The sequence below is a fragment of the Pan paniscus genome, chromosome 14 (genome assembly GCF_029289425.2).
Source record: "Pan paniscus chromosome 14, NHGRI_mPanPan1-v2.0_pri, whole genome shotgun sequence".
NCBI classification, from domain to species: Eukaryota; Metazoa; Chordata; class Mammalia; order Primates; family Hominidae; genus Pan; species Pan paniscus.
Window position 1 is genome coordinate 103,217,913 of NC_073263.2, and position 22,323 is coordinate 103,240,235.

Here is a 22,323-nt window from a genome sequence, read left to right on the forward strand (position 1 = left end):
TGGATGGTGGTGATGGTTGTACGACAATGAGAATATACTTAATGCTACTGAACCATACACTTAAAATGGTTAAGATGGTAAATTTTATGTTATATCTATTTTACCATAATAAAAAATATTGTAGAAAAAAGTGGCCATAGGTCTACTTTAATTATCTGTTTCTTTTTATGTGGGTTTTAATAGATTGTGTCTTCACGGAATTGGTCCAAATGATCCAGGTTATCAGATTCTTGGACAAATCATTGTTTGTAATATTCTATTATTATCCTTTTAATGTCCATAATGTAAGATATAATCATCTCTCTTTTAATTTTCATATTGAACATTTGTGTCTTCTCTCTTTTTACTTGTTTAGCCTGGCCTAATATTTATCAATTTTATTGATCTTTTCAAATAGCCAACTTTTGTTTTATTGATTTTCTCTGTTGGTTTTCTATTTCCAGTTGTATTGATTTGTCATGGAATTGATTGTATTTCTTTTCTTATGACCAATTTAGTTTTATATTGCTCTTCTTTAGTGTTTTAAAGTGAAAGATTACATCACTGATTTTATATTTTTCGTTGCTTCTGATTGCATTCATGCTGTAAATTTCTTTCCAAGTATTACTCTTGCTGTATCCTACACATTTTCATAAGATGTATTTTCATTTTCCATCTAGTACTAATTAAATTTGAAAAAAAAGAAGGCAGAAAACAAAAAAAAAAGACAGAATATTTTTCTATGCAATACAGATTAAATGATTTCAGTTGTGTCAAATTGTTGATAATTCTTACCAACCTAGGGTCAGTAAGAAACATGAGCATTTGAGAAGTTCATAGCCCAATTGAGCTGGTACTAGAAGCTCTCTTTCTCTTCATTTTTGGTTTCTTGTACAACAGATTCTCTGCCTTCAAAGATGGACAACTTTTTATTTAACTCTTTAAGGACATCTGGACTTTAAGTGGACTTTGGTTTTCATGGAGAAGTAAAGATGTACTCAATTTAACAATTATTCATTGAGTAGATAGGGGCTTAGGGGTGCCAGTTTTCTAACTTGGCTCTACTCTACAGTTTGATTCATGGGTAAAAATGAGAAAGATGTTTTGAAAAAGACAATTTCAATCTCCTCCAAGTTTTTGAAGATCCACTGTGTCTCAGGCATTGTGTTAGGCACTCTGAAGACTACAGTGCTGACAGAAGTAATACTCAGAAAATTCATAGTAGAGTAGTGGATTCATTTGACACATAACTATATACCATGAGATGGAAGTCAAAAAAGTTCCACAGGAGGTAAAAAAAAAAATAAGGTATTACAGAAATTCAGAGGAGAGACAATGAGTCTCACTTAGGGATATTAGGTAAATCTTCACAGAAGGGTAGTCGCTTTTTGCTGAGCTTTGAAAATTACTCAGAACCTGAATGTGTATAGTAAGGGAAAGGTACTTCTACCTCTGCAAAAACATGAGGTCAGAAAAGCATGACAAATGTGCAGGAAACAATGAATGGGCCAGTTTGGTTAAAGGGAGAAGAGATGGAATACAATTGGAAATGTAGCTTCTGTTTTTCAAGAAGCTAAAACATAACAAAGGCTAGAGTAGGTAAACTCTATGCCATGAGTATTAGGAAGTTATACGGGACTAAATATCAAGGCAAGTTGTGCTGTAGGAATCTACGAGCCAGAGTATTGGAGAGACATGACAGGAAGTTTTTTCCAACGTTGTGATGGTGATGTAAGTGGGAATGTTGGAGGTGGTTTCAACAAGACTTGACAACACGCTGGATGAGGGCAGTAAGGGAAATTCAAATGAGACTCAAAACATCATGAACTGGTTGATTGAAAGGATAGCTGTTACATTAAAAGAAATGAGAAAGACAAAAAAGCAGCTTTTGGAAAGAAAATCATATATGGATGTTGGAGATCGGTCAGGGTGGTGGGAAAAATTGTAGAAGATGCAAACCTTCTTGGAAGGCTGGAAGATTTTACAAAAGCTTTGGAAAAGGATTTGGCTGAAGGCAGCCAGATTCTCTTATCTGGTGAAACTAATCTAAATAAGTAAGTTAACATAGGCCTTGGAACCTGGCCTTTGATCATCTGAGTGCAGGACTACTCTCTCTGGGGAGGGGAGGGGACGGGAGAGACCATGTAAATTGCCCACAAGTGTGTTGACTCAGAGCCTTTGTGATTAAATCTATACTGAATAAATGCCTGCAGTGCCAGCTTGTCAGGGCCACGGCTGCTGACTCTTTACAGCACCCTCCTTGGTGTCTGGTGTCTGTGAGCAGCCTGGTCCCCTAGCCCACTCTTTCACTGGATACCTGTGTCTGGGTGCATTTGTTCGTCCGTCGTTCCGCCAGGGTCTATGGGTCGGACCCTGCCTATGTAGCTCTGGAGGTATTAAGTGGGGATGCTAATAGAACACAAAGTGTGGAATCATGAAAGGGGAATGTAGGAGAAAATCAGGGGCTGGAGATACAGCCCTGTGGTCTTGGCAGTTATCTGAAAGCCCAAAATTTAATGGATTTTTCAAAAAAGAAATTATGGAGAGATTAAAAAAGATGATTAAAGATAAACATTGGGTGAATACCTGCACTTATTCATTCAGTTAAAAAAAAAAAAAAGTAGAAGAATAAATAGAGACAAAGGAGGAGTGTTGAATGAGGCCAAGAGAATTTTGTGGCATGCCAATAGAGAAGAGACTTGCAAGGAGAGAAAGTGCCTGTGAATATCAAATATATACCTTCAAATGATGTGGTGGTTGAAAGAGACAAGAATTAAGAAATCCTGCTGTGTCTCACTTTCTAAAGTGAAATATAGAAGCAAAGCAACACATTGGGAAGAGTGTAGACATTGGAATCAGAGGAACTAGAGTCAGTTCCGATCTGGCTGAGCCAATTATCGGTCACATGTTTACATGCATGCTACTTTTAAACTTTAATGGTTTCAGTTTTTGGGTTTTTTGTTTGTTTCTTTGTTTGTTTTTACTTTGCATGTAAATCAAGCTAGGTGAAAAAGACCACAATTACCTCATTTATTTGTTTATTTATTTACTTTTTTCCTTTTTTGCTAACCTGTGTGACAAGAACAGTCATTAGCCTTAGAAAGTGCCAGAGCACTTGCTGATTGAGTGCATGTTAAAGGTATGGCAGCGACATTTTTCTTGCAAATTTAGTAGTCCCCCATTCGTATCCGATGTTTTTCCCAGAATATTTTTTAAAAGAATGTCAGACGTTCCTAGTATCCTGTCTTTCTTTCAGGATCCCAATTTTCTCCAGGGGAGCAACATATGCTGGATTAAAAAACCGCTCTCCCAGACCTTCTCTGGCTGTTAGGAGGCACTTGTTGCATGGCCTGTGAGGTAGGGATGTGATATAACCCAGGGAAAATCTCTCTCATTTAATTTAAAAAGCAAAAAAAACAAAAAAAAATAGTTTTCCAAGGAACCCTGTCCAGGAGACTTCTGCTTACCTCTCAGTGATCAAAAACCTTTTCACCACAGTCACTTACCACCTCCTACCGATCCGCATTCTCGCAAGTGTCCTTCACTCCATTTACTCTACTGCATTTTTCACTGTATTTCTCATGCCAAAACTTGGGCTTCTCCACCAGTCTGCACACGTTCATGCTCTCAATTCTCACAGCCATCTATTTCATTCTCCACTAAACTGTTAGAGGGATTTCTGTAGAAATTAAAGAAATTCCTATCACTCCTAAAAAAAAAGAAAAAATAATTATAATAATTAATTGCAAACCATTAAGCATTGGTTACTCATCCTCCCTGTGGAGAGCTGAATGGAGGGGGAGCAGATGGAGCAAGGTTCACTCCTGAGGGTCCTGCCAGAGCACATGGTCAGGAGAGAACGGTGTCAACAGCTTCAGAGAGGCTAATCAGTGTGAATGATGAGCGTATCTGTCCCTGGGAGAAGAGCAGGGACCACTTTGTCCATGGTGCTTGATTTTGTATCCCCTAGTGCATAGCAAAATGCTCTGTTGATAACAGATACTCAGTAACTCTTCGCTAGGCAAATAGTTGATTCAGAGAGACCCTGCTGTAAGGTAATGCACATATCAGGAAAAGGAATAAAGGGTTGAGCGGAAACTGAAATGGAAGAAATTGAAATGGAATATCATGCAATCTAATGGTGTGTTGGTGGCAGGCAATAAACAGGTGTACATCCTGGTATATAGCTGTCACAAATACAATGTTACATATATACCAAAAGATAAACATCTGAAAAACCAGGAACCAATGTCAGGAACCAAACCAAAAAAAATGTGCCAAACATGAATCCAAGCTAATGTTAATTTTTATGCAATAATAGAGAGACACCATTACTTCCACTTGTATCTGTTGTTATTTGTAAGCAGAGAGGTATACAGATAAACTAATATAGTGCCAAATGCCATTTGTATGAAAGTTACCCTTTTGTTTTATTAGTAAGCAATAGGAGAACAATCAATAAATACTGCCACCAGTGGTAATGTGACTAGCCTTGCAAATTGGTCTGGATGGCATGGTGTGTGCAATGAAGAATAGTGCTAAGACTCCATACTGATAAAAATGCAAATGAAGAAGTATTTTCTATCAAGAAAGGTGGTATAATTCCATTTAAAATTATTGCAAGATTTCTTTCTCTCAAGTCATCTCCTATGCTACATTCAAATTTATTATGTTAAGCTAGAACTCTGTTGTAAGTTCTTTCAAACAATTACATGCCAAATTGACTATGCATAAAGAAGAATGTGTTGGATGGGAAATGAGATCCTATGGTTTACACATTTCTTTCTTAAAACTCTCTGCTTCAGCTGGTTATTTCCTCATCCTCTCCTCTCACTCCTTTCCTGTGGTTGCTTCACAGGCCACGGCACATGTTCCTGTGGTCGCTGTGTTTGTGAGAGAGGATGGTTTGGAAAGCTCTGCCAACATCCACGGAAGTGTAACATGACGGAAGAACAAAGCAAGAATCTGTGTGAATCAGCAGATGGCATATTGTGCTCGGGGAAGGGTGAGTATCTCTGCTGGTGCCTGGACTCCATTCCTGTTCTGACACATGATTTGTAGAACAGCATGTAGCAACTGTCTTTCCCAGACTGAACTTTGCATGAAAGCAAACCACTATGTCCTCTGCTGTCCCCGACTTGAAGCTTGAAGATTAACCAAATGAAGTTTTGGATCTAAGAAAATGAAATGCGTGTGAGAGGATTCATGCAAAAATATCCTTGTATGCAAAGTTATTGCTGAAGGAAATAGAATTAATACTTTTATCAAGAAATTAGGACAACAAAATATACCAGATACTAAATGGACCCGAAAATGGGGAAAAAAGGCAAAAGAATGATTATTGGGCTCACCTCTGAAACAACACAGCTCAGAACTACAGAAAAGTAATCACAAGCATCTGAGCTGCCCAAAGATATGACTTTGGGAACTTCTGAGGCTAAATTATTTAGCTGTATGTGGAGCAGGGGAAGATTGAAGGTGTGAGAAGACATAAAAGGAGACAAAATATTTAATTTAGTTTAATTTTTTTAAAAAGGAAAGAAAAGCTATGGGGGAGGGGTAGTATCCCACAAGTCTGATGGAATTTTCTTTGCCCTAAAAATCACCAATTGTTCCAAGTAAACATGTGCAGCCTGATATAAGAAAATAGGTAATTGTTCGGTTGGGCACCGTGGCCCATGCCTGTAATTCTAGCACTTTGGGAGGCCAAGGCGGGTGGATCACTTGAGGTCAGGAGTTCTAGACCAGCCTGGCCAACGTGGTGAAAAATACAAAAATCTACTCTATTAAAAAAAACACAAAAAAATTAGCCAGGCATTGTGGCTCACACCTGTAATTACAGTTACTTGAGAGGCTGAGGCAGGGGAGGAGCTTAAACCCAGGACCTGGAGGTCGCAGTAAACTGAGATCACACCACTGCACTCCAGCCTGGGCAACAGAGCAAGACTCCATCTCCCAGAAAAAAAAAAAAAAAGGTAATAATTAAACAAAGAAAACAAAAGCCTGCCAAATGGTTATAACCTACAAGTTGGTTGAATAGAAGCCACCAACCCAATAAAACATTTGCCATGGAAACATATTAAAAGAAAAAGCAAGCCTTCCCCATCTCCCATCCTACACACATGCACACACACACACACACACACACACACACACACACACACACACACATACAAATTGGAAGAGGATTCCCCTAAGTAAAGAATGCTAATAGATTAAATTTTGAACACCTTGATTTTGATGTTTCTGTATACTATTCTTGAAGGGACTTTAAAATCCTGCCATTGTAATGCATATGGCATCATCTAGAAAGCTGTTGTGTTCTTCTTTGCTAGTGACTAGGAAGACACAGGGAGCCTGAAAGATTCTCACCTCATGTCTGGGGAGCAGCGCTTCAAAGAAACTGAAGTTAGGGGCTTCCCAGCTCTCCTCTTCAGCTCAGTATCCTCTTTACACCACAGACACACTTTTTTTTTTCTGACAAGGCACAGCTCTGGCTGAAGCTTCATTTACCCTCAAAACCTCTGCTGGTCAGGATGACCAGGTAAATAATTTTCTGAAGAAGACAGCAAAGCAAAAGTGTACTAGAGACACTGAATCCTGTTGCCAAAGAACCACACCAGTGAGGCTGCCACACACGAAGGAAGGAGGTCTCTGAAGCAAGATGTGCCATGTGTCCCCTAAACAGTAGCTTTTGTTTTGCCTCGTATACAAGACCAATGCTATCAAGTTGAAAGAGACTTTTTGGCAGAACTTCAGACATCAAAGAGGATGGATGCTGTGACTGTGGTGCCAAGAAGGGGGATGAAAATGAATGCAAATGTATTCACTTCAATAGATGACAGTGTCCTTGGTTTCCAGGAGTTCTGTGTTCAACACTTGTATTTACAATGCTCAGGCAAGGAGGCCATGCCATCAACCTAATGTCATTACAGCAGGCAGGTGGAAAATGAGTTTAAAGCAATCGCTTTGTGCCTTGTTCGTTCTCTCACTAATTCAATCTAATCTCAAGCCCCAAACAAATCTTCCACCAGTTCTGTTCTCAGGGGGCTTCAACCCCTAGAAACACCTACCTTGAATTCAAGCTGTGTTGGGACAACCAAAAAGAAGGAAAGGTTAAAAGGAAGAAAACAAGGGAAAGAATTGGGGAGAAGGAGATTAAGGAAGAAAAGCAGGAAAGGAGGCAGGGATGGAATTAAACTGCAAGAGAGAAGTAGGAGAGAATAAAAGAGATGTTATCAGAGGGGAATGATCTGTGTATAAAAAGATACTGAGAATGAATAGTTTTTGAATTATATTTTTTTTCCTCTGAGCATGGCTTCAGACATAGAGCACTTAAGTTTAGATACTTTTTTACTTGGTTTTCTGTAATGGCATTGTCACTGGGATAAGAATAGAAGCTTTTCACAGAAGCTCTACTGAAAAAGATACCCATACATATTAAAACACTAGTGTGCTTATTTATATTTGTTTATTTTAAGAGTCAACTATTGTTTGTGTTTGTGTGTTTACTACACTCACTATTGAATCATTAACACTTTCCATAAGCGGGTCTTCCCTAAGACCTGTACAACTGCAAGTACAGGAAGAACACACAAAGCCATACCCTCCAGGGTAACAAATAGCAGTCTTCCATTTCCTAAACTGAAGGTCATGTAACAAGAGTTGTTTCTTCTCAGAAAATAAATATGCTTATGAAAGTCATTACAGCCCTAGGAAAGATTCTCATCTTTCAGCATCATAAATGTAGAAAATACAAAGAAAAAAATAGGTTGACTAAATATTGACTCAAAGGCATTTCCTGAAAACAAAACAAAACAAAGCCAAAGAGTCCCTCTAGCTAATGCCTTTGCAAATTGTTTGCTTTGGGTGGTGGCGATATATTCAGAGATCAATGAAGGGTTGAAAGCATATTTGTCTAAACTATTTGTTTATCCTTCAATGGGTAGGGAGTTTGGGAGTCCTTAAACTTAAAAGGGAACATGAAAGCTGCCTCAAGGCTGCACATTTTGACATTCATGTTAGTGGATGGGCCTCCAGACTGTTGGCAGCAGCTGATCGTGATCTCCCTTCTTTTCTCCTGTTATGGAGACATCAATGCTGGATTATCGATGACGAAAGGGGATAAAACCAGGATCATGGAACTGTGATCTATGATAGGCGCAGAGGATAATGGGGATGCCACAGTTACTCCTGGTTCCAGTGGGGAGCACTACCCCACAACCCACCCTGAGAACCACAGGAAAAGTAATGCATGAAATAGACTAAGGGACTTTAACATGGTGATGGAAAAGAAAAACCTGTTTCCGATTTTTTGACTGGGGCCATGTATTTCTAGATCAATTTCATGGACTTGTCCAAATTTTCTATCATTTTTCTCAAATTTGTCAATGAAAGTCCCTCACCCTGATGGTCACAAAAGATATTCAAGTTCTTTCTTTATTTGATTATGGGACAGATCTTAGCAGTGGGCATGAGATCACCATGGCACACAGCTTGGTGGCCTGTACCCACCAAAAGGCTGAAACGTGCACTTCCCATGAGCTGTGAATAAAGCCGTCACCTCAGGAGACGATGAAGAAATAGCGTTTTATTTCTTTACAAATTTATAGCCAAGACAATAAATCACTCCATAGAAAAATTTAAAACAAGATACATTGTTGTGACCTTCATAACAGATGGAGTAGTTAGTACAATAGTGAAAACTGCCTGCTGGGATGTCAGGTTGCAGCATTTTGTCAGGCTTGAATGAAAAAGAAAGTCCAACATTAGTAATGGAATGGGCAACTGACAAAGGTGCCTTGCCCTTAGACTCAAATTGTTTTTGTGAATAACCAAGAGAGATGAGGTTAGTGCAGTGCCGGGTCTTCCCTAAGCTTAGCTACCTTTGCAAAGTACATGATATAATTCATTGTGGGTTGTTTTGTTCATTTGGGGATTTATTTATTTGGCTCCAAGACTACACAATTATATCTTTGCCTTGATTACTTCAAGCTAGATCCAGATAATCACGTCCAATCTTCTTACAGATGCTGTTGTGTGACAATGGCTGTAAACACATGTCATTAACTGTCTCCTTAAACTCTCACAGTGATACTTCTTGGGTCCCACATCATCCAAAGAAGTCCAGCATACACACTCACTCACCCACCCACAACCTGTCACACATCCCCAGAAAAGAGAAAGAGTGAAAGATGCTTCACAAAATTGGCCTCAGCCTGGTGTTCAAGTTGCCTCGCTCAATATGCCTGTGCAGTCAGACCTGCGGGAAGAAACAGCTCATTTTTAAACTACTGTACATGAAAGTTTTTGCCTGGAGATACATCACAGATAGGCAGATCACTAAAAAGAAGAGTGGATTGAATCAGAGTGAAGTCTTCAGTTAACTGTTTGTTTATTGCCTGTGAGGTCCAGGACAGTTTCCTTTATTCTCTCTCCCATTCTCATCTTTGAAGGTAAAATTTCATTTCTTTCCCCTTCCTATGTCCTAAGATGCCCTGAAGACACATGAGAAAATGTGGCTGATTCCCCAGGGATGGAAGCCAGCAAAAATGCACAGAAGGGAGATGGGAACATTCTCAAGGGTCCTTATATTGAGAAAGAAAATGAATGGATTAGTGGTGCTGTGGTGATGAACTATCTGCCCTAAAACTCCTGCCAAGATCAGCCAGCTGTTCTCTGGCTAGGCTGGGTCTCAGGGGTGTGAGTGGGTCTTGGCCAGCTGAGTTGAACCATTTCTCACCTCTTGATAGTCATGCAGCCTACATCTGTCTGATGGAACCCTCTCCCTGTGTGTTTCCCATTTAAGAGAGGCACAATTTGACCCATGTTATGGAAGAAAACAGCTAGAGCGTTCTACAGGAAAAGTGCTATAATAGGTCCTAATAACTATTCACACTGTGTTATTACTATGTGCTATCTAGTTCTAGTTTCACAAGCAGTAGAATAATTTCCTACCTCTAAGATGCACTGAGCATTGACAAACAGGAAAGAATAACACAGCTGGGAAAATGCTGACCTAGAAATGCTACTGTTTCATGACACATACAAAATCAATCCTCATTTTTTATTCTAAGTATTTCAGCAACTAGTAGACTTTCAGAACTGGAATTTACTCATCAAATGTTCTATCCATATATGCCATATTAGCTTTAGCTGAGCTTACCAGTTTTCTGAAAATGCTCTACTATGGCATGAAGCTAAGCATTCCAGAAGCAAGAGCAGTGATTAGAATAGTTCCAGGGCCAGAGGATAAGTTTGAAGATGAAATATAAGATATTTCATGAATTGTGACATATATAAAATGATATCCTGGGTGTATATATGAATATTATGGGCATATAAAATCAGCACTACTTTAGAAACAACTAAAGACAGCCAAATACTTCAAATAACTAATTTTCCTTCACTCATGGAAATAAAACACTAAGTATGGTGCCTTTCGAGGAAACTTCTCTGATAGTCAATGAAATACTCCATGTGGTCTTCGTTGGCAGATATATCACTATCCATTTGTTAAACAAGCAGTAGAGTGCTGCACATTTTTTTATGCCTAGAAATGTGAAAGAAAGTCTTCAAAATTAGGATAAAGAAATCTCTAAAATCAGGAAATTCCTCACCTTGATGAGACCACAAGGGAACCAGCATCCCTTGCAGACTGACCTGGGAGCAGCAGCTCACTGGGTCCTGAGAAACCACAGGGCTGTCAGTCAATTATTAAAACTGAGAAGACGTGTATATTTCCTCAAGAGCATGCAAATCAACCTGGACCCTCAGGAAAACAAGTCAAGACTAAATACAATTATGCCATAGCTACGCAAGAAGTTAAAAAACACAATTGTCACAATATAAATAATTCTGACTGCACTCTTACTTTGAGAAGTGTGTCAAGAAATGAAAAACATTTAATTTGGACTTTGGGGATTTTTGCAGCTGAAATGCATATACCAGTTTCCCTGATATGAAATATCACATAGTTGAGACACATGAACCTGAATCCTTTCATGATATCTGTGATGACAACTCCTTTTTCCTGATCACTTTAATCACCCAGGCTGTAAACTCATTTTTAATCACTGTGTTTTAAAAGAAGCACTAATGATTGATTCTTGCCCCTTTTCAATATATTTTGAACTTACCAATTCTGCAGTTTTGTTAAATATGTCAAAATACTCTTTTCAACTGCACATTTTTTCAACGTGATTTTGACTCAAAAAAATACAGCCATCTTTTAGTAAATGGAAGTCATGTTTGGAAAGAACAACCAACCCAAGGAAACAGAAGGAAAAGAAAGTCCTTTGTATTTGTTTCTTTTTCATTGTAAAGTCTTTCCTGCTGTCGTTGAGGCAGTTTTTCCATGTAAGGGTTTTTAGTCTGTCATGGAAAGCTGTTTAGACTGAGAGAACTTCTGTCTTGGATACCATTCATCATCTCATTTATTTTCTTTTATTTTAAATATATCATTAATAAAATTTTTACTCAGTAAGTAAAGATATTTTAAATAACCAAGAGGAAGTTTTTTAGTTAGGTAGGAGAAATGGGTGAAGTGGAGGGAAAAAGAGTTGAATCCAGAGCCTCATAAAATATGAACTTTGGGAGTAATTTGAGCTATCCTAGTTTATGACAGAGTCCTGAGGATGAGTCTCACAAGGCAAATATACTGAGTGATTGTACGCATTTTTAGCACTTTAATTAGCCACCCAATATGCAGGTGTGCTCCTACTCCAAGAAAATCATGTAAACGAAAATCCAAAATTATAAGCACAATAATTTAGTAGTTGTTTTAATTAGAAATGCAACCTAATTTAATACAATTCCCTATTCATTTCCTTTAAAGAGCAGGCACTTTAAAAACATGATTCAATTTAGGAGGAAAAAATCTATTTTTGAATACTTTCTTGGAAGACCATCTATAAGAATCAACCCCATCCTGCTCTCATTGACATTTCAACCAGACTGGGCCATGGGACATTTGCTCAAGGCTAATTGCAACTGTCTAGATCCATAATGAAGGCTTTCCTGGGTGACCTTTATGAATTACAGTAAGTAAAGCTCCCCTCTGAGAAACCAGCCATTCAATAAACTTTTACCTTTGGATGATGGGTTATTAGAAGCCTGTTGTCAGTGTGTCAACGATATTGTATTCGAGATGGAAACCTTTAGTTATAAGGTGATGGTGAGTAATAGCCTTTGTAATTTCAGGTTCTTGTCATTGTGGGAAGTGCATTTGTTCTGCTGAAGAGTGGTATATTTCTGGGGAGTTCTGTGACTGTGATGACAGAGACTGCGACAAACATGATGGTCTCATTTGTACAGGTGCAGTATTAACCTTTTCTAATTGTTCTATGCCACAGTTTGTTATAGAGCCAAGAGACACTCGTCATGCAATGCTTTACGTGGCTGGACCAACAGGGCCAACCGTGAATATGAAATATCTACCAAAGGCGAAGTGGGCATTTGGGAAAAAGCCCTCACAAAAGCCTCACATTATTCCTAGGCATAGAAGAATACAAGAGAATGAAGCTTAATTTTGTGATTATTTGGGATCCTTCCACAAAGTAACCTCCCCACCCTCAAACTCACATGTGTGCAGTTGTATGTTGAACACAGAAAAGAATTTTGTTGGCAACCATTTTACTTTGAACATGGTATAGGGAATGGAATATTCTTTTAAACAGAATCTGGGTACCACTAGTTGATGTGTTGGTTGCTTTTAGGGAACTGGATGTGTGTATGGGGGAGAGGTATAAAGAGGGCTCAGCCGTGTCATAGCCACTGCTATCCTAATTTATTGAGTCCTCATAATTGGTTATAAATTCATTTGTTTAGCCAAGTTATGAGGAAACAGAGACATGTATACTTCTCCTCAGCTCTAGCTGAAGGTAAAAGATGACTCTGTGTGTGTCATTAAGTTAGACCTTTGCTTTCTGCCCATCCTTACTACATAAGACTCTCTTCACTGATTACTTGGCCTGCCTCATGTTATGTCAAAGAACCTTATGTTTTTCTGTATTTATTCATAAGTCAGATATAACTTGCTCTTTAAGGGAAAACAAAATTGTCACCTAAAAGCCTAGCTGGAGTGATACAGGATGGTGACTATCTGATCGGTAAAGGGTGGCACCAAATACATGCCACTAATTGTTTGAAAGATTAGACGTCTCGCAGCTGCTTAATAAGATGTAGTAATAACATCATTGCACAATAAGAAAATCTACCAAGGATGAATGAAATGATTTCATTGTGGACACTTGTGATTTATAATAGCATGTTTAAATTTGGCACATTTTGATCATAATCATGATACCTATATGTATTTTATTGCAGGGAATGGAATATGTAGCTGTGGAAACTGTGAATGCTGGGATGGATGGAATGGAAATGCATGTGAAATCTGGCTTGGCTCAGAATATCCTTAACAATTACATGAAAGAGGTCTGGATTCTTATTTTTTCTGGGCCATTAGAACATATAAATGCGAAGGAAACCATGTATATTCACCACTAGGACAGGTTAAAAAGACCATTGTATGTTTTTCTATTTCTGAATTACGAATGAAATCCGAGTACCTATTAGAAATGAGTTATGCAAATTTAGATGCAAATAACACTAGAAAAAAAAAGTTTCTTCCATAATTAACATAAGTGGTTCCTAACGAGAGCAATTTTTCCACCCAAAAGACATTTGGCAACATCTACAGACAATTTTGATTGTCACACTGGGTCGGGTAGGAAGGTATGCTGCAGACATTTGGTGGGTAGAGGCCAGGGATGCTGCTCAGCATCCTGCAGTGTACAGGACAGCCCCCAAACAAGGAATTATCCAGCCCCAAATGTCAATAGGGCTCAAACTGAGAAACATTGAGTTATATGGCTATTAGAAATCCACATTCTTACACAAGAAAGACCATATTAGAATCTAAGGAAAACATGCATATTCACATTAATTAATCGATCAGATTTTTCCAGAATTCCGTATCAGTCACCATTTTAATATGGGGACAATGAAGACAAACACACAGGAGGTAGAATATCAGAGTGGGGCTGGATCAAGGGCAAAAACTGGTCATTAAGTCATCTGACATTAAATCATTTAGCCACTAAGTTATTTGTCTACTCTCACTTTAAACTCACCAAAGAAGATTCTCTTAAAGAAATTATGAAAAATGTACAATTTAACATTTTAAATAAATAGTGACAGAAGTTGTTTATACTCTGTGTCAGTATATATATCTACTGATAATTAAAAATGAATTGTTATTCAGGGATATCTATTTTAGGTTTCTAGAAATAAGGGATCACATTTTTAAAACTGGGCAGGGGTTATGCGTACAAGAAATCTGATTTTTTATTTTAATTTATTCCATGGTAATGTGGCCTTTTAAAAAGACATTATTGAGTTACATATAAAATGGGCCTGAAGTATGCATCCATTTCCCTTAAAATACTTTTTTTTCTAAGGATACCTTACTTACTGGAAACCTGGGGTCATGCAAAGAAGTCAAGAAGAGAAATACTGTGATAAAATGGCACCAATCTCAGAAGCTCACAAAGGACCAAAAAAAAAAAAATCTAGAAATGGCTTAAATAGAAATTACAAATATTCACTCAGTGATAGGAACAAAATGTTTATTTTCTTAATGGTGAAACTTTGCTTTGTATGAAATTCACATTGAATTATGAAAGTGTACAATAATTGGGACTTCCCTTACATATTTACAGGTAAATCTACTTATACACATTAGTTTAGGCAACCTTTAATTATTTAGAGCTAAAAAAAAAAACCACTTTTTTTCTAAAGGTGAATTATTTTGTAAAATCCTAGAATAATGTAGCAAAATCATTTCCGTATTACTTTAAGATGAAAATTTTTACTTGGAAATTTTATTTTAATGATGTAAATATTCTAGTCATGGCTTAAACTTTATAAGTCAAATTTCCAAAAATAAGGAAAATATGCATCCACTGAGTTACTTAAAAATTTAATATTGAAAATTATTTTAAGAGAACATTTAACTGATGCTGATTTTTATAGTACTAACAATGTTCTCATAATGTAATAGATTTATAAAAATTGTTATCTCTATCCTGAGATTAAGGAGTGCAACCATGTTGTAGTTCTATTATTGAGTACGTAAATTGATAGATCTCTTCCGTAAAATGAGGGAAATATAAGTAGTCAATAAATAATGTAGGTTATATTCTTTCCTCTTCACTACCTAAACATTTTAAGCTGTGAACAACCTATTATTATTGTTTTGTAGCAATTTTGATGACGTATTCGCTGATGCACAGACATTGGAATTCATTACATTATCTAGCCATCGTAATACAAATGACCTTTGGATTTCTCTATCACGGTGCTTATCCTCCTATTAAGGATCAGAAAGTTAAACTTTACGGACCACGTACGTCCCTGTCTCATATTCTTCTTTGTTGGTTTGTTTAATACTTTAAAGCTGTAAAAAAAATTAAAAAAATTCCTTCTGAGCTCCCAGGCCATACAAAAGCAACTTAAGGGTGGATTTGGCTGGCAGCTGGGCAGTACTTTGTCAGCCTCAGCTCCACTGGAACTGCCCTTGATTCTCTATAGCTCATCACAAAACCTCAGGTATGTCTTATTTTTCTTATAATCCTCTGTATGTTATTATCCTTTTTATTAACAACAACAACTACAACAAAAGTGCTGCTCTTTTTCATAGTCTCATGTAAGAAGAGTGTCAAAAATGTCCTCGGCATTTGTTTTCTCAGAAAAAGAATTTAGATATTGGAGAAATTATCATACCATAAAAAGTTCAAAATGTGATTCATCTAAAATTTTGGACAAAGATGAAAATATAGTCAGCTCTGTTCTAGTGTTCATTTAGTTAGAAACCATAGTACCGGAACTGTATTATAGTAGAAGTTAATGGTACCTAAACTCTAAGGAATGCTTTTTCTTTGAAAACAGAAATATTTTTACTTATTTCTGTCCACTATGTTTGTGTATATGTGTGTGTTTGTGTGTGTATGTGTGGTTTTGATGCCAGCAATGCAAACACCAATATATCTATTAAGAAGTGATTGAATTTAGATTGGAAAAAATAAAATAGTTACATGTAAAGACATAAACTCTTTCCTTCTTAAATGTGATTTTCAACTCTATGATAGAAACTCCCTCTAAAAAACAAGCAGGGCAAGAACAAACTTATTTGTAATGGGTGAGAGAAAATAAGCAAATCTCATTGGCTCGTTCCTGTTTTTAGGAAGTTGCAGTGGGATTAATGTCAATTGGAAGGGATGCAGCAAGTTTAGAGAAGGTGTTGGCACTAACGCTGCTTGTTTGGCAAATCATCACTGAGGTATTCCACCCAAGGACTTTTTCAAAAAAGTCAACTAAAGTGCTAAGTCATAAGAGGAGAGCCATTATACCCATTGTCTTTCTGGGCTCCTTGAGTTTATCTGGATTCCAACAGCACTTGGAAAGTACTGCCCTCCACTACCTCAAATGCAAATACAATCTCTGCCAGTAGACATTGGAATTAGACTTAGTGAAAACCAGGAAAAAAAAAAAAAACTAAAATATAACTCAGCCTTAGTTTGCAGACTCAACTGTCAACACTTTGAAACCCTACTCCATATTCAAGAGAGTCAACAGGCCCTATGTCACATTGTAGGCTAAGAAACCTCAGCTATGACTACTATTTCACTCAAAGTAAGACCATGTACATCCTGGATTTTGATATGCCTGCATTTTGGAAAAAAAAAAATTGAGGATTTAGCCCAGTCGCTTTCCCTTGATATAGCCTTGTTCTGAATTAAAATGGAAAAAAAATTTCAATTATTTTCATCTTGTTCTCAACTGGATGTTAGTCAATGTGGTCTCTTTTTGAATATGTATCAAATATTAATGATCCACAATATTAGGGAGATAATTTTAAATGAAGTGATACGTGTCTAACTTACTTAAAGAATAAGTTTTTGGTTTTTGCTTTTAAAGACAACCAAATCTGATATTGTTCATCCTGATAAAAATAACTTTTAGTGCTTAAAGCATTAATTAAGCAAGTGGCTAGGTATGATAAAGAACTTCTGCTTGCTCCCCAAGAGGCAAACTATTAGAAGAACTGGAGCGGGAGTCCTTTGGACCCATCGTGGATCTCTTTAAGCCACTGCTACCCAAAAACATTCAGGACAAGCAAACATTTAGAGCAAGAATCTCCAAATTCTTCAGGATTTGTAATGAAATGATGTTCAGTTCCATTTTGCTCTTTACATAGGGTGGAGAATTGTCATGTCTTCTCTAATTTTTCCAAGTAAAGTGGTAGCAAAATGTTTTAAAAAGCAATCTTATATTAGAAAACAAAAATGCTGTCACTTGAAATACCAAAACAACATTTCTGAGCATTGTTGAGGGACTGGCAAAGCAATCAGCTACTATAACAAATCAGTAGAAATAACCCTCCCACACCAGATATGCATGCAGAAGGAATGGAGTATTATAGAGACTTGAAACAATGGACATATGCACATGGAGGTACAAAACACATGGTCTAAATACAAATGAATTCCATCAGATTTACTATACGGAACATCAGTAGCGACAGATTGCACTTCTTACTTAATAACAGCAAACTTAATTAATTTCTGAGGGGAAAAAATGGTGAAGTCTTATCCCAAACAAATAGCAAGAGAGGTATCATCAAAGAGCTAAAATTTTCTTTGGCATGGTAAAGGGGGAAATTGAGTTTACCAACTTATTTACATGACATTTCTCTATATTGGTGAGTAATGCAATGCCATTTTGTTACATAAAGTTGTTTGATGTTTTTTAATATGCCTTCATATAAATATTTTATTCAATATGTTGTATTTGTGAATATAACAAATGATATTAAACACAAACTACAATGCAGACAAACTCTTTGTATGCAAATTAGCAATACATACCAACAGTTCTTGATACACAGGTACCTACTACATGCAGCTCATCATTGCTGTCCTCTTCCCATGCAACAGGTGAGACCAGACACAAAGTAAATGACCTAACTCAATTACAAATAACAAGGACCCCTCTGCAATATGTCTAAACATATATTAGAAGAAAGTATTTGACATCCTTCATAGGGATAAATGCCCTTATAGACACCCCATATATAAAACACAACAGAGATACACATTTACATAAATCTCAGTCATTTACAAAAATAAATCTTGTCTTAATTTAAACCAATAAACAGACTTGCGGGGGAAAAAGAAACCAGCAAGTAGGGCTAATTATCAGTAACAAATAGATGGGGGTGTTTGCTCTGTGTGTGTGTGTGTGTGTGTGTGTTTGTGTGAAGTGAAGTGTTGCTGCTGTAAGTAGTGTCTATAAGCCTATTTAACTGGATTACAAGTTAGTTAATTACTCATATAGTTGGCCACATATTATGGGATCTATGTTTTCTGAAAATAATTGGTTAATGGAAGTTATCTAATATATTTTAACTGTTCCTGTTAAAAACAATAGGCTTCAAGATGACATAACACCAAATCAAAAATGACCAAAGGAATCATTTTGTTTGTTAGATTTGTAATTTAGCATCATTGACAATAAATCTACTCAAACGTTCTGCTAACCTTTTATTTATTCAAGTAGAATCCAATATGAAAATGAAATAAGCATAAACAGTTAAATTTATACTAAACCTTTAATCAGCTAAGCAGGCCAGAATTTTTTAATGCTGGGCAAGGGCTGTCATGAAGAAGATTTATGAAAGCAGTGACAAAATAATTTCCCAATAAATACAGTGCAGATGGGGAAAATGATGACTGGGTCATCCTCCCACATAGAAAGAATAACAAGAGGCCAGTACATTGATCCCACATATAATTTTCAATAAATGAGGTTCAGTTTGGTCTCAATGAACTCTTCTGAGAAGAAAACATTGAATTTTATTAGGTGTACACAGAGTTAACAAATATATTCCCAAACAGTTTAGTATGAAACATTTTGAACCCCTTTAGATCCAATATTGAACATTTTGCATGGAATCTTCATTGTGTAGTCAACTGTTCCTGGCCTTTCTTGGTAGTTGTCTTCCCTAAGCTCAAACAGTGTTAAACTAAAAAGGAAATTAAGAATGCAAAATAAAACAAAAGAAAATAAATGGAATGGACCAAAATCCTGATGGATGAATGTGTTGGTTTGCCTTTATTTTCATCTAGGATAATTCAACAGACTGTATTCTGAGATCATGGCAAGGCACCTCTAACCCAGCCACTGGGCAACATGAGCCCCAGATGCTGAGCTAGAGGCATGTACTGGTGAAATACACAGTACCGGACTCAGCATGCTGAGCTAAAAAAAATATTTTTCCTAATATGTCCAGTTTAAAAACTTGTCATTAAACACCAAAAATATTAAAGTCTAATTAATTTATAACTAACGTTTGCATTGCTGCTGCAGGAAAGAACACAACAGCCGTCTTGCCCATGCTCTGCTGAGTATGAGGGGAACGCAGCCAGAAACGGGGATGGCGTTAAGTTTGGTTCATTAAAAACAGGACGGAGTATATCTGAAATGGATTTAGGTAGCACAATTCTTGTAGGTTGTAATTATTGATTTTCCTTTTTTTTTTTTTCCAAATAATGAGAATTAATAGATGAAAAATGAACCTTAATCAGGCCTACAAGGCCTACAGAAATCTTTGGACCCACTTTCTCAAAAACCAGTGGGTCTTGCTCGCTGGGCAAGGCAAATGTTACCATTACCAGTAAGCTTGTGATATGTATAAAACACACACACACAAAGAAACTAGAGGGGGATGTCAAACACATATCATAGAGAGCTTCCCTGGATTGTGTTTGAGCCATTTCCCACCCAGGCAATGCCGACCTTGGGAGCACAGTATCTGCTACTGGACAGAGCGTATATGTGTGTTTAATCGATAGTGTGAGCCAGAGACAACAATCTTAATCTTTATAGATGCAATTTGTAATAATAGGTTTAGAAGGCTTCCTGATTCCCTGATTGCTCTCCGACCTAAGCCAACTGCAACATTTAAGATTTAGAGGAACAAAATCCCTGCAAAAGGTCACAGACAGTGGAGCGAGCAGCCCTGTAAAAATGGGAAGAAGAGAAATCCGTAATAGCACAGGTTTACAGCGTCTAACTAGAAATTACTCAATATTATTTGTGTGCTACAAAATTGAACTTAAACACATAGATTTCGCTGAAACAGGACTCAAAAAGGATTATGGGTAGCTGTCAGCAGGCAAGGTATCGAGTGTACTTGTGAAGTATGTCATTCACATGAAGTGTCACAGTCACAGAAAAGATATTAAAAAGGCATTCCATATCTGGTAGGGCATTCCATGGTCTGAGTTTAGCTGGTTATCCAGGTGTCTTCTTGTTGTGGGGGGCGCAACAGGTTGAGATTTATCCACTTGCAACAGAGAAGTTCAGAGACAGCAAAGAATAAGCATTAGCTTACTTCCTGCTGCTCTTCAGCCACGGAGCAGGAATGTCTGGTGAGGATAAATCACTCAACTGTGCTCAGGACGAATAAGTCACAACACCTGTGAGGATCTGGCTATGTTGTCTTACTCTTGTTGACTGGTTTGCCTCCATTCATTATTGCAGACGCACTTGTGCTTTTACTTGGCGTCACCCCAGGCTTCGGGACCGTTTCCCCAACATCATGCAAAGATGGTTCTCGGTACATGGCAACTAGTGATGGGAAGAAAGGAGGAGGAAAAGCAAACATTGCTTGGTTAGGTGTGAGAATGGTTCATCCATACCTGCATAGACCACTGCAGTTTGCCCATTTCTGTTTTCCCTGAAGTAAAGCAATTCCATTGAGACAGAATTCCTGTTGTAAAGCAATCATTTCCAGCCCACAGAGGACATTACTCCCTTCACATTCTCTGGTCTGTATACCTAAAATATGTATATGAGTGTGCATGGATTTTTGTCTAGGATAGCAGGTTTAAATGGGAGCTATGGCCTCTTTGTGGGCCCATGATGTAAAACACACACACACACATACACACACACACACACTATAGGAGAATGACAGGCATTTAACTTAATAATTCTCAAAAAAAGAAAACTCAGACATCCCTTCCACTGCACATTAATATCAACACATAAACTTCTCATTCACTTCAATCAATCTTTGTGAGCTGCGGTATTTACATCCTAGAACATTAAATTACTTTCTCTCATGTGGTTCAAAAGCAACATAGTCATACTAGTGTCAACTTCAAAGCTACACAAAATAATAACAAATAACTCTCTTCCCATAAGCCAGAGCCTTCAGGAGATTATCATTTCAATGTTCATTTCCTACAATCATGGAAAAAGACCCTTGGGCAGCAGAAGGCAACTCATTTTCTGCTATGTTATTAAAAATCTAATAATTGACATGATACAGGGGCAGAAACAGAATGGCAAGACAGCAACTGAAACTACCTGAATAAACTCTGAGGATTTATCTAAATAGTGTCTGGTGGCATAATCACAGTAGTTCACGTGGCTTTTTAGAAAATGATTTCTGAAAGTCCTGAGAAAGGACATATAAGAGTGACTGATGGTTGGGGAAAACTAGGGATTAAAGTCATCTGCCATCAGAAATACAAGTGCATTAGAGCTGCCCAAACTGCTTTTTAGGTTTTTGAAAGTTTAAGGTATTTTACGAAGAGCCCTTAGGTTTAGTTAAGATGAACTACCATATGCATTCCCTGTGTTCAACGGGGTAGAACGTGGCCTTTAGTATCAATGCATCACGTGAGTTTTCATCAGCACACATACTTGAAAGTGCAAATGTACATAAGGTTTCTATTAAATTACTTGCTAAGGTAGCAAAAGGAACTAATGCGTATCCTGAAAGCACATTCCAATCCCTCACTCCTATTACTAATTAAATTAGCAGACAAAAGCATGAAGCATTGACCTTGATTTTCTATGTAGTGAAGTTGTATCGTCCAACAATGATAGACTGGATTAAGCAAATGTGGCACATATACACCATGGAATACTATGCAGCCATAAAAAATGATGAGTTCATGGACACGGATGAAGCTGGAAACCATCATTCTCAGCAAACTATCGCAAGGACAAAAAACCAAACACCACATGTTCTCACTCATAGGTGGGAACTGAACAATGAGAACACTTGGACGCAGGAAGGGGACCATCACACACAGGGGCCTATTGTGGGGTGGGGGGATGGGGGAGGGATAGCATTAGGAGATATACCTAATGTAAATGACAAGTTACTGGGTGCAGCACACCAACATGGCACATGTATACATATGTCACAAACCTGCACGTTGTGCACATGTACCCTAGAACTTAAAGTATAATAATAAATATATATAT

The 22,323-nt window shown here is 37.5% G+C and overlaps 2 protein-coding genes across 6 annotated transcripts in view; one reads left to right on the forward strand and one right to left on the reverse strand.

Annotated features, from left to right (window-relative positions):
- ITGBL1 (integrin subunit beta like 1) overlaps window positions 1–16,088 on the forward strand; it is a 294,518-nt gene extending 278,430 nt beyond the window's left edge. Inside the window, exons 10-13 of one of the 2 annotated variants that reach the window (XM_008957437.5) lie at window positions 4,838–4,984; window positions 12,181–12,294; window positions 13,306–13,413; window positions 15,242–16,088. In XM_008957437.5, the coding sequence (XP_008955685.5) occupies window positions 4,838–4,984; window positions 12,181–12,294; window positions 13,306–13,397 (353 nt within the window). In that variant the 3' untranslated portion in view covers window positions 13,398–13,413; window positions 15,242–16,088. Of the gene's footprint in view, window positions 1–4,837; window positions 4,985–12,180; window positions 12,295–13,305; window positions 13,414–14,438 lie in introns of both variants that reach the window. The other variant, XM_055096975.3, reaches the window with a different exon arrangement.
- FGF14 (fibroblast growth factor 14) overlaps window positions 8,550–22,323 on the reverse strand; it is a 693,522-nt gene continuing 679,748 nt past the window's right edge. For all 4 annotated transcript variants that reach the window (XM_008957435.7, XM_055096976.3, XM_057299614.2 and 1 more), the window contains exon 5: window positions 8,550–20,670. In XM_008957435.7, the coding sequence (XP_008955683.1) occupies window positions 20,534–20,670 (137 nt within the window). In that variant the 3' untranslated portion in view covers window positions 8,550–20,533. The remainder of the gene's footprint in view (window positions 20,671–22,323) is intronic.